The 12,745-nt window shown below is 36.2% G+C and overlaps 1 protein-coding gene across 3 annotated transcripts; it reads right to left on the bottom strand.

Annotated features, from left to right (window-relative positions):
• Positions 1-2,326: 2,326 nt before the first annotated feature.
• Positions 2,327-12,467, bottom strand: or (AP-3 complex subunit sigma-2 or). 3 transcript variants are annotated; one of them, XM_071658135.1, is made up of 6 exons: positions 12,297-12,467; positions 11,047-11,138; positions 10,479-10,662; positions 7,987-8,094; positions 6,688-6,723; positions 2,327-2,719 (listed from the first exon to the last, which is right to left on the bottom strand). In XM_071658135.1, the coding sequence occupies exons 1-6, from the start codon at positions 12,363-12,365 to the stop codon at positions 2,597-2,599; spliced, it is 612 nt and encodes a 203-aa protein (XP_071514236.1). In that variant the 5' UTR covers positions 12,366-12,467; the 3' UTR covers positions 2,327-2,596. The 3 variants fall into 3 exon arrangements, with proteins under 3 accessions (XP_071514236.1, XP_071514237.1, XP_071514238.1); XM_071658137.1 differs by lacking the exon at positions 6,688-6,723 and adding an exon at positions 6,306-6,384 and having other exon boundaries at positions 2,492-2,719; positions 12,297-12,466; XM_071658136.1 differs by lacking the exon at positions 6,688-6,723 and having other exon boundaries at positions 12,297-12,466.
• Between the last annotated feature and the right edge of the window lie 278 nt (positions 12,468-12,745).

The raw sequence follows: 12,745 nt of genomic DNA, 5'->3' as shown, positions 1-12,745 counted from the left end.
ATTACACATGGCAGTTAGCGCTACCTCGTGCGCAGGGGGTGGGAATGGTATTTCATGTGTGGCGGGGTGGCGACAGAAATGGACGAAGGCAGCAAGTATGAATATGTACATGCGTATATATGTATATGTGGGTGGGTTGGGCCATTCTTTCGTCTGTTTTGCTTGCGCTACCTCGCTAACGCGGGAAACGGCGATTGTGTGTGTGTGTGTGTGTGTGTATATATATATATATATATATATATATATATATATATATATATACTCACCATATTAGTTTCTCCACGTCTTGAATTTTTTTTTCTTGAACATCCCCTATTTACATTGGTTAAAATTTAACTGAAATGTTTTCCTGTCTATTTCATATCTAATAAGCCATCTTTTCCAAATATAATTCAGATTGCTTCCCTTCTAGGAAGGATACCATAACGTATGTGCCACTGTCATATGTCTTCAGTAACACGGCACTTGTTTGCAGTGCTAATATTCATATGATGTCATTAGCAGGTGAAACAATGGTTTCCATTTCTATTAATTCTGTAAACACTATCCTGGAAATGATGCATGTTCAGTTGGTCTTCTGGAGCATAAGCTGATACATCTACTATCTTGTGCTAAGTAGAGGGTAAGAATGGTGGAGGGTAAGATTTTTGGGTTGAGTTGTGTGTGTGTGTGCGTTGGGGGGGGGGGGGGGGGGGGGGCTGTTTAGTGCCTATTGAGTCATCACTGCATCAACATCTTCCATCAGTATTGCATTTCTTGGGAGAGAGAGTCATTAGGATAGGGTGCTGAAGTAAATGGGAGGGGTGATCTTTTAATTTTGGCTTAGGAATTGGTTATGAAGTGCTTTGCCAGGGATTAGGTATTGATCATCATGAGGTAGGATTAAAAAAGATATTTATTTTCACGGTGCACAACTGCAGATTTTCAGTGTCTGTTTGCTTAGCAACCAGTGACTTGTGTGTGCAGGCTTCAGGTGCTGCTGAAGTGGGATGGGATGGACTGAGGGTTACTAGGAAAGACAGGAATGACTCAGGTAATCTACATCACTACTCAAATTATCTGTACTTCCATGAGCATCTTTATCATTCGTTCCAAACATAATTAAATGCCTACCTCTATTTGGTGTAGTTTGTCATGTTACTGCACTTGATTTTGAGATACATTGGACATAACTGCTAGAGAATGGATGTGTGAAACAGGCCATTTTCCATTTGTTCCTGATGCTACCTCAGTTGGACAGGAAAGGCAATCGGGTAAAAAAAGAAAAGTTTACATATTCCACTTATGTAGCTTGAAAAACTCTCAGGAAAGATGGATGAAAAACTATTATGGTCCTTTGCAAAAGAGAATGGTCACCTTACAACAGCAGCAGTCAGCACACATACCTGGACATCATGGTCTCATATCAAATGAATACATTCAAAGGCCTTGGTAAATTTCATATCACCACATAAATTTGACATCTTACCAGATCAGCCATGCACTTTAACCAATGGCAAAAATTTACTTATCCCTTTCATAAGTAGCCAGGCATATTATTCTTTATATGTTAAGGGCATAAGTCAGTGTATTTACCATTGATTAATTTTTAATATCTTTTTCACATTTCTTTAAACTGGGTATGCACCACCCAGCTTGAAGTAAGTTATATGGCATATATATGGCATATATCCCTGGGGATAGGGGAGAAAGAATACTTCCCACGTATTCCCTGCGTGTCGTAGAAGGCGACTAAAAGGGAAGGGAGCGGGGGGCTGGAAATCCTCCCCTCTCGTTTTTTTTTAATTTTCCAAAAGAAGGAACAGAGAAGGGGGCCAGGTGAGGATATTCCCTCAAAGGCCCAGTCCTCTGTTCTTAACGCTACCTCGCTATCGCGGGAAATGGCGAATAGTATGAAGAAAAAAGAAGAAGATAACAAGGAAGTATTTCATATACATATATATAAATATATATACATAAGATGATACTTTGTTTAGAATGCAACAGATATACAAAAACAGTGAGATCTCTGAGTTTGAAACTTTGAAGAATCGCTGTAACAAAATTTTGCAATACATGACCTTAAAAACATACTGTGCATAAATCAGTTAGAACCCCAAAATCACATCCTTATGGTTGTAAAATAGGGGTCAACTTCCCTTCTTAATGAATTAAATATATCAAAGGTAAATCACCTTTAATAGGGTCTTGTTAAATGATCTGATGTATGTGTGATGAAGTCTGATGATCACTTTGGCTATCTTACCAGATATATCTTGTTTCATGACTGGAGGGTTAGATGAAAATGCAGATACATAATACAGGCAAGGATACAAAAAGACAGATGGGAGAGATGCTAAATACTTTTAACTATCATAGGCCAAAGGGGTAAGAAAATCATATATCCACTTTTCACAAACATACAAAAATCAATGCCAGTGTAAATAATTTTGAAAAATAATAAAATTCAAATTCACTCACTAGGAACTAAAAACAAAATATACACAACTGCTGACACTTAAAATTTTTTTATTGTTATATTCATCTGCATTATGAAAAATACTTTTATCTTATGAAATGGAGTGTACAAGAAAATCCATAGCGGAGACATTTGTGGTCAGAACTTGAGATCTTTGATGGCAGCTGGAAGATCAGGCAACTTGATATCTTTGATTTGCTGTGGCAAGTTCATGTTTTTTACAGCCGATACTGCCCGGGCAGGGGCAGCAGCTAAACCAGCCTGCATAAGGACATGAGGATTAATAGTATTTCATAATGACTAACAAAACATTGTGTCATTCATAAATATATCATGAATGCTAATATGAGTGCCTGGTTTACCTAACTAGCTCTCGAAGTTTATATACTGACTGACTTGTACTCCACATTTCAGAAAATAACACTTCAACCTCATACATAAGTGGAATTGATCTCATCAATACGAGTCATATGAAGAAAATGTACGGGATCACATATGATTAGTGTGTAATGGTGGTCTACTAATATACCAGTTCACAGCTGCCTATCTATCTATCTATTATTCTCTAAAGATGGGAATCCTGGGGCAAACAAGTGTGTATGTATGTATATGTACTTAATTATAATCAGCCTATGACCAATGTCTATGAAAGAATTCTAGTATTACCTTAGACCTTTCTAAAGGCTGTGCTATTTCCATTGGCATGAAAATGCAGACTCCTTTGGAGTAAAAATTAAATTGAATAGACTGTGCTACTGATGATGGTCACTTCAAAGGTGACTTTTCATTCACAGTGTAACCCCGAGCAGGCAGAGTCTTGTAGCACCTATACAGGTATGTGTATTGCGGGTGGTGGCAATGCTGTTTCCTGTGGAACGCGGTGGACTGGGATTGGATAAAGGCAAGCAAGTATGAATATGCACATGTGTATATATGTATATGTCTGCATATGTGTACATAAAAGTATGTACATATTGATAGGTATATGTGCGAGTATGGGAGTTTATGTATATATTTCAAGTGAAGATACGATATAAATTACTTGGGTTTAGATGAAATGGAAGCATTTTGTGCATGGAGGAGGTGTAACTGGAGAAGTTGGTCTCAACTGACAAAAAATGTGGAAATTCAAGTTTCATTCTAATCTATTAGGTATGTGCTGAGGATGTGTGAATGATTTCCAAGGGCTGTATGTGCTTAATCCACCCCATGGAATAGGAAACAATGATTAGACTGATAGATAGACATATTCAAACATATTTATATTTCTCTCATCTACTCATGTTGGTAAGTCATTCCATATGCTAACAATCCTATTAAAGAAAAAGTTTTCAGCCTCAATCAAAGTAAAATGCCTACCTACAAGCTTCTATCCATTAAAACAGATGAAATCAGTCTGACCTCTTCTTATAAAGCTACTTCACCCAAGACTGTCCAAGTCTTTGATAACTTTGAATATCTGTAATAGATCACCTCTTGATTTTCTCTTTTCCAGACTAACTACATTTAGGTCATCTAAAGGCTCTTATATGATGTGTTTCTAAGTATAGTACAAGAATCATCTTGGTAGTTTACCACTATATTCCCTCTACTTGTCCCTTCAAACACAGAACACCTAAAACTAAATGAAAAAATTCTTTTTTTGGGTGGGAGTGCAGGCATGTGCCATTGAATTTTACAGTGAAGATAGTTTTGTCATATTTAAATTCAAACATCATCTCAATGAAACTTTAAACTTTGCTACTTCAATGTACTGCTTATTTGGCTTTAGGTATTCCGAGATTACAAGTAATCAGAAACTACTACTTGTATTCCGAGATTACAAGTAATCACAAACTACTACTTAAGTCTTTCCTCATTTGCAGGATGTAGTTTAACAGAGTTAATACCATAATTTTTCTTTTCACTCTTACTGCCAACATGAAAAACTCAGCATGTAATGATAACAAAATACATTAACCACCCACAAGCCCAATAAATCAGTTTAAGTTAGCTTGCAGCTCCAGAGGTTTAAGTACTGTTATACTTTTATACCCAAGTTTAATGTTGGGGTAAACCATGAAAAGGTCTGTGAGGCCTGGGTGTGGATAGGGTGCTGTGGTTTTGATGCATCACACATGACAGCTAAAGACTGAGGGTGAACAAATGTGGCCTTTTTGTCTGTTTTTCTGGCGCTACCTTGCTGAAGCAGGGGGATAGTGATGCTGTTTTTGTGGAGCAGGGTAGCACCAGAAATGAATGTAGGCAAGCAAGTATGAATATGTAAATGTGTATATATGTGTATTCCTGTATGTGTATGTATATGTATGTATGTGTATATGTTGCTATGTATATGTATGTATACGAGCGTGAATAGGCATTTATGCATGTATATATATACATATATATATATATATATATATATATATATATATATATATATATATATATATATATATATATATATATGGGCCATTCTTCGTCTGTTTCCTGGTGCTACCTATTGACATGGGAAACAGCGATAAGTAAAACATACTTATATAAGAAAGGAAACAAGCCCTGAGACTAATCCCTCAATCACTCCACTAATTACTTTTAACCATTCTGAAGCTTGGCCAATGATCACTGTTTTATGTTTTTAGCCATTCATCTTTTTTCTAGCCAGGTAAGTGCAACACTGTCTGTATCATTTGACTCAACTTTTGCTAAACATCTTTGATGAAGGACTTCATGAAATGATTTCTGAAAATCTGAATCAATTATACTATAATTCATGGAACTGACTGATATACCTCTTACCACTATAAAAACTCTAACCTAACCTAAACTATGTGCTTCATGTGAAATTCTGTTAAACATTAAAATCACTGAAATTATTTCAGTTACACATTATCCACATACTTGCACTTAAGAAGTGTGCAAGCAACAACATATCACGAAAACTATGACCACAGTGGCTGGGAACATCTTTATAACAATTACAAATAGTACTAACAGCCAACAACCAAACCAAACTGTTCTATAACTGAGTTACAGACTAATTTTAATTGTTAACAAACTGGGTTCTTGGTTGACACACATCATGTACACAGCAATGTTTCTTTTCTGTTAATCTTAATAGTTAACTAAAAACAGGCCTCTACTATGGCAAAATTCATTGCCAGCTATGATTTTCAAAAACCTGTGAACAATTTTGTCAATGTCTACAATCCATTCAAAGGGCACTATGAGGATATGATAATGCCAGACAAGTCTGAGGCTCAATTCCACTACAAAATAGAACTAATGTATATCAAGTCTGCATACTGCAATACAAGCTCACCAGTTTTTGTGCCTCTGTAGAGAATGGGATCCTCATCTGACTCATACATTTACAACAGTAGTGGTTCCATAATTCATAACTAATCACAAAATCCATGAGAGAAAAATTATCTCCATCAAGTCTGGTGACAGTGTTACAAACTATGAGACTGTCTCCATTGTTATTGATTGGTATTATGAATTACAAGGTTGTCAGGTGATCAGATGGTGTGACAAATCACAAGGCCATTTCTTGTTCGGTTCAGTGTAAAAAATTACACAATCTTGTTTACTGATAGGGTTTTGTATTACTAACCAGAGGACCATGTCAGCTATTGAATCTTTTATCAGAATCACAGGTCTTTGTATTTTGGTGAATGATAAATATTATAGAGCCAAATCTGTTGTGCACACAGGAGACCCCCACATTATAACATAAGATCTAATGTGTAGTATGCTCTCAACACTCCATAATTAGTCGGGTTAATGAGCATCCATCATTCCGTAAACCAATTTAAGTTCTGAGGTAGAAAACACAACACCAAACAAAGGAAAGAACACTGTCTACCATAGTAAAGAGAAGCCATTCTTATAGCTCACTATGTGAGCTCCTTGAGGTGTATGAAGAGCTTTTGAGGAGAAGTCATCTGAAAAAAGCATCACACCACATATTTAAATCGATTACAGCATCAACCAAATAATATATATTTACAGGGGTTAATCATAGGAATTCAATGCCTGAATGCAGATGAAGCTCATTTTCTTTACGTAAAAACTGGACAAAAATGCACCACAAAGCTAAACTTTTTACTGAATCATACACAAGTCATACAAAAATTGTAAATCATCATACTGTAACAAAAGCTTAAATGCATTCCTGATAATCGATGATGCTGATAAGCCAGAGCCTCACACATTCACTCAGCTCATGACCAAAAAAACACACTTACTCTAAGTGATGAGGAAGTTGTAGCATTATATGGGCCCTGTTGGTCAAATTAGTTATAAATCTTAATTATTTCCTATAACATAAATTTTACAGCTCTTCACCATTCTACAATGCATATTAAGAAGGCATCAAAGTGATTACCAAACTTAAGACTGAAACTATATGGAGGAAAAATTACACAAATGCTGCAAATATTAGAAGTACCACTGAAAAACTTAACACTTAAATCAAAGGTACAGAAAACACATGGCCACTGACAGCCTTAAACCCAGATGATTATGAGTGACTGCTTTAACAACTTAAGATGGACCCTCCCATTGAATTTCTTCTTGAGCACATCCAAATAAAATTCTAAGAAAGGTTTTTTTTGAAAGTTTATGGAAGAAGTTAAAAAATGGCACACAACATATATTCACAAAGTTGACTAACTAATAATAAGAAATCAATATATATACATAAAGAATAGCTGAATACATAAAGCATGAAAACGACAGCTGAAGTTACGGCTGGATGCTGTAGCAAAGAGATCTGAGATTATGTTGCCTTGCTTTGCAAGTGAAGCATGGGCTGTATCAGAACCAAAATTTTCTAAATGAAAATTTTCGTCCTGCTGTCCTGACACATACTGTGTTGCCTTCAAATCACATGATAGAGGTCTGAGGCTTTCATGGAGAAATTCAGTCAAAAGCAAAAGTGCATTTTCTAATAAATTCTATTTCTATGTGAGGGAAACAGCATACCTTTTTATTCTAAGCATGTATGATATGAGTTTAGAATAAAAGGATGACCAAAGCAGCCAAACAATATGAATGTTTTTAGTGGTGATAAGCTATACTTTTCAGTAAGATATGCAGATATCAAAAGATGCCTTTATATCATCATGAGAGCTATGGATATAACATTATAATGGTAAAGGCAAATTGAAAAAAAAAAAAAAAAAGAAATTGTCAATAAATATGGGAAGAAAGAGTTATCAAGGAGAATGAACACTAAGGAGAATAGCAATTACAAGTGTGTGTGTGTGTGTGTGTGTGTGTGTGTGTGTGTGTGTGTGTGTGTGTCTGTGTGTGTCTGTGTCAGTGTGTCTGTGTGTGTGCAAAACTGCAGGTAAGGAAGAAACAAGAAGCATCTACAAAGCAACATCATAATCCTACTTAAAACATCCAACAGTGAGAAATTGCATTTCAGGTGAAGACAGTTGGAAACAAAAGTAATAAAACCGCTAAATGTGATGAACGATACAGCAAAACAAATTACAGAAAACTGCAAAATTCCAGGAAAAGCATGCAGCGAGTCTTACCTCTTGCTTTTCCAACTTGTTTTGGTCGTCTATTCTAGTGATGATTTCTGTCATATTGGTCTCAAGTACCATTCCACCCATCACTAGCTCATTTAAAATGTAATGAACCTGCAAATGAGAGGAACTTCCAATAAATTACACTTATTTTAGATACCTATTCATCCTTGAAAACTCCCTTGGAGGGTGAAGGAGGTAGGGGGGACATGTCAGGAAAAGTCTCCAGATCACCCTAGCCTAACACACTGCCAAAACATGTTCCATTCCCTTCACATCTCTCTGAGCCACCACCTTCCCAATGTATTTTCTCACTTTCCCTTCATGGGATGACGAATGTCATCCCTTCTATTTCCTTCTACCTAACTCCAACATATCTTCATAATCAACTTATTACCATGCATCCTCTCCATATGAGCAAACCATTTTGCAGAACTCACTCTGTGACATTACATCCATGTCTTTTCCTATCTTGAGATCCTTCATCTGTACAATTTAGCAACATCTATCTATCTGTATCTCTCATGCCTGTTCTAACTGGAACTCCCTCAAAAGGGTTGCCTCAGTAAGAGAGTCTCCATAACTAAAGAACTCCAGTACCACTTCTTAGCCTTTATGCCTCACCCTTAACGGCCAGTGGTAGAGGGCAACTCCAGCGCAGTGTTTGCATAGGCTCCTACCTAATGTTCCTATTGACTTCTATTTAATGTGCCTGCCTACCACTTCTACCCACTGTTTCTCCCTAACGTTCCAGCTTAAATGTTCCTACCAACTACCTCTATCTACTGGTCCTATCATTTTTCCAAAAGGCAGGCCAAGCACATAGTGCTCACCACAGGAAAATCTAGTTACAAAGAATGAGCTGTGTCAGTTAAGTGTTGTCAATAACATATGACAAGGAGAGATTGTTTGTGGACAGAATGCTAGTAGTCCATATGTTAGTGAAGCAGAAAGAAAAGACAGCTACCTGGGTCAGAGGAGTGCAACTTGACAACCATATAAGTGCTGGCTCACTAAGCAGACGCCACTAACTCTCCCAATACCCAGGCGGGTAGTACCAGTAATATACCTCCCTGGTCACTGGCTGCCTACCAACTACTACCTACATATACTCGTAGTCATTTACCTCCTATCACCACAAACACCCAGCAAGAAGCTCATTTCTGTAGTCTGTATCCTATTACTATCTGCACTATTCCCCATCCATGTTTCACATCCTTAGATTGCATACATCCAAGTGAGTAGTACTGGTAATATACCTCCAAGGTCATTGGCTGCCTTCCAACCGCTACCAAAATTTACTCCTTTTACCTCCTATCACTACAAGCACCCAGCAAGCAGCTCATTTCTGTAGTCTGTATCCTATTACTATCTGCACTATTGCCCCAACCATGTTTCACATCCTTAGATTCCATGAGCTTGCAATGTATATGCAACATATATGGATGTACAAAAGGCATAAAATAAACTGAAAAGGAAGATGTTTTGTGAAGGTCTGAATCTATAAAGTTTGTTGGGAAGACTGGTGAACCCTGTTAAGAGCTCTTATAACGGAAGTTCATATGGTTCAGCCCATCCCTCAGAAAGACGAGTGGTCCAAACCCTTCTTAATATCATCCTACTGCTCTCACTTTTGCCATCCAAAGATTTAGAACTCTCCTTAATCCTCATTTTCTTAATCTCTCTGAATCCCCTTCTCTTCTTTCACATCACCAAAAAAGCTTTCACAATACAAGATCTACTTGTCATGTCTCTTATGTGATACACCTTTTAACCTCCTTTCTTGGGGATTTTGGCAAGTCTTTTGTTGTGGCCCTTGACATTTCTAATGCATTTGACAGGATGTAGTTCTATCATGCAATTTTCTTTTCAATCAATCTAGTGCAAGTAATGCTGTTGCAACAATATCTTCCTCTAACCCTATCTATAGAAGTTTCCCTCAGGTTCTGTCCTAACATCTACCCTCTTTCTTCTCCCCATAAATAATCCTTCTTTAACTTCCAATTCATGTCAATGATTCCTGACGCCCAAACTCATTCTTGTACTTGCAGTGAACATATTTTCTCCTGAAAAGCTAACATAATGAACATAAATTGAAAGATGCTATCAAAATCAGCAGATATAAAAATACACAGGAAGCTTTCTGAACATTTTCTGAACTCTTTGGAATACAGGAAAAGACAAATATATGCCTAAGTTCATTTGGGAAAATTTGTAACATGCAAAAGCAATAAAAAAGATCGACAGTAAAAGAACAAAGAATGCTCGTCTGACAAAATATATATATATATATATATATATATATATATATATATATATATATATATATATATATATACATAAAATCAATCAAATGCTTGTCTGACAAAGTTACAAGTAACACTAATTAAATGCAAAATGTCTATGCACATACAAATTTGAAAAGTTTCATAGTAAAAAGCCCCAACTATGAAAGTGCAACCACATACATTACCATCCTTAAAAATATACCAACTAACCTTATCAACGTGAAATATGAGGTCCAGTTCGCAAACATTTTCAAAGCATTTATCGAGGGTTTCAACAAAAACCTGAATCAGATCTAGGATTCCAAGCTCACTTTCTGATGAGTCAACACAGAAGACAAAATACAAAGTTGCATAGTGCCGGTATATCAATTTGTAGTCTGCTCCCCCAATCAAACTGAAAGGTAAAAAATTACTTAATCATCCTAGATATTACTGAAGTTAACCTGCTTGACCAGTATAATTTTTCTCGCTACAGAGGTCATATGCTCAACAACATATTCATTAACAATAGCAACAGCTGACCACTTAGTCTATGCTGCCCATGGAAATGTGACCAGGTGAGATGAAAATTTCTTTTCTCTGACAACATTCATGCTGCAACTTCAAAGATGATAATCTAATATTTCTTTAACTCCTTCCTATCCTTTACATACCAAATGAAAGAGTATGGAGATATATGCCATCACAGAGACCTTCCATGACCCATCCTACTTAAAGTGCACAAAAAGGTATGATATACTATATAATAAAACAATATAAAATTGTTTAAATGCCCTACCTGCCACCTTCGAGAAAATTACAAACATTGTCGTCTCTTTTGGACACCAGTTGGAAAGTTTCCTTGATAATTTGTTGCTGCATTTCTTCATTCTGAAGTAAAAAGTAGATATTAAACAGTGCTACATGTGCCACCAATAAAAATTACAATTAACAATAATTCTTTCCAAGTAAGAGAAAAATGAATTTCATAACTTACTGAAATACTAACTCTAAAACTTTTATTTAAAATTATTGGTATAAACTTTATAACATAAAAACAAAAAGAGAGTCTCATGCTAACAAGACCAGGTGTCTTTTTCTTTTTTTTTTCCTTATAACTCTTACAAACTAACAAACTATTTTAAAAAGATTTGTTAACAAGACACCCGATAACACATAGCTGTAGGGCCAGGCCTTCTTCAATTTCTCTTCTAAAAAGGGACTTAATGAGCATTCTTCAGTAAGCTTTACTTCCATCAAGGAGATCATCTCATTACAACAGCTTAGACATTAACATGACAGATTTACGTCATTATCTATGACTTTTGAGGGTTCTGATTTGTCACTGCATTTCATTTGAATCATCAACAAGTCATTAGACCCCTAACAGAATTTTAGCGTTCTTTCAGATGGGTAATAAAAGACTGAATGTGATACAAGTGTCTTCCAATTGAGGTAAAACTCATTAAGCAATAGCTTCCCTTAGTGTCACGTTAATAATTTCATTCAGAAATGTCAGACATCCCTCTAAGTCTGACATCCAAACATCTTACTGTATTTGAAAAATACTGTACGTGGTTATGGTTATCATGTTGAGATCCAGCTAAATTCAACACATGGTTAAACTTACAGGTTATCTCAATCACACTCTCCTGGTCTTGATTAATTACCCTTACAAAATATATCAAATTCTAAAAATATGTTCAAAAAATTCCACAAATAATGAAAATGGTGCAATAAATTACACTTTAACTGTAATATTTTAATTAAACCCACATTTTCCCTTACTTCTTTGCCTTCCATACTTATTTCTTGTAAAATGTGTAAAAGGTAAAGCAAAAAAGATCACTTGCAAGTGTTATTCTACTACAATAGAGTAAAACTGTGCAGCATTATCAAAAAAAATCCAAAAATCCAGTTCTTCATGCCCTAAAAAAATTCAGACACTAATTTCCATACCTACATGTTAAGTACACACCTCAACTAACATCAGTACACATATAATAAAAAGCACAAACACATGATTTCTGACTGAGAACATCTACTTACAAAATACTGGTAGAACTTGGTTAATCTGGGTTTGCCATGGTTATTGAAGACGAGTATTGCCTTAATCATGGTGGTGGTGTGGGAGGCGGTGGAGCTGGTTGACACTGGTGGTGTTTACACCGCGTCAGCTGACGTGGGGTGCCGCTGCTGCCTCACTACTGGACCATGTTCGAACGAGGGACTCGAACCGTCTCGACTCAGCTGAATCACTTGACTGAATCACTTGACCATTAGAAGTTTATCACTTTATTTTTATCCTGTAGTAACTTTTTTTTCTTCAGAAAACGTAGCGAAATGATGTATATACGATAGAACACAGTGATGCTACAGTTGACCACAATGACGAAACCCTCGGGGGAAAAAAAAGGGTAATTTTCCTACCAGGGAAAATGAATTAAAGTCGTACTCTGAAATGAACCAGATATTGATCATGTAATTCTTACCAGGTT

The sequence above is a fragment of the Panulirus ornatus genome, chromosome 66 (assembly GCF_036320965.1).
Source record: "Panulirus ornatus isolate Po-2019 chromosome 66, ASM3632096v1, whole genome shotgun sequence".
In the NCBI taxonomy this organism is placed as follows: domain Eukaryota; kingdom Metazoa; phylum Arthropoda; class Malacostraca; order Decapoda; family Palinuridae; genus Panulirus; species Panulirus ornatus.
This window is presented reverse-complemented; position numbering and strand designations above follow the sequence as displayed.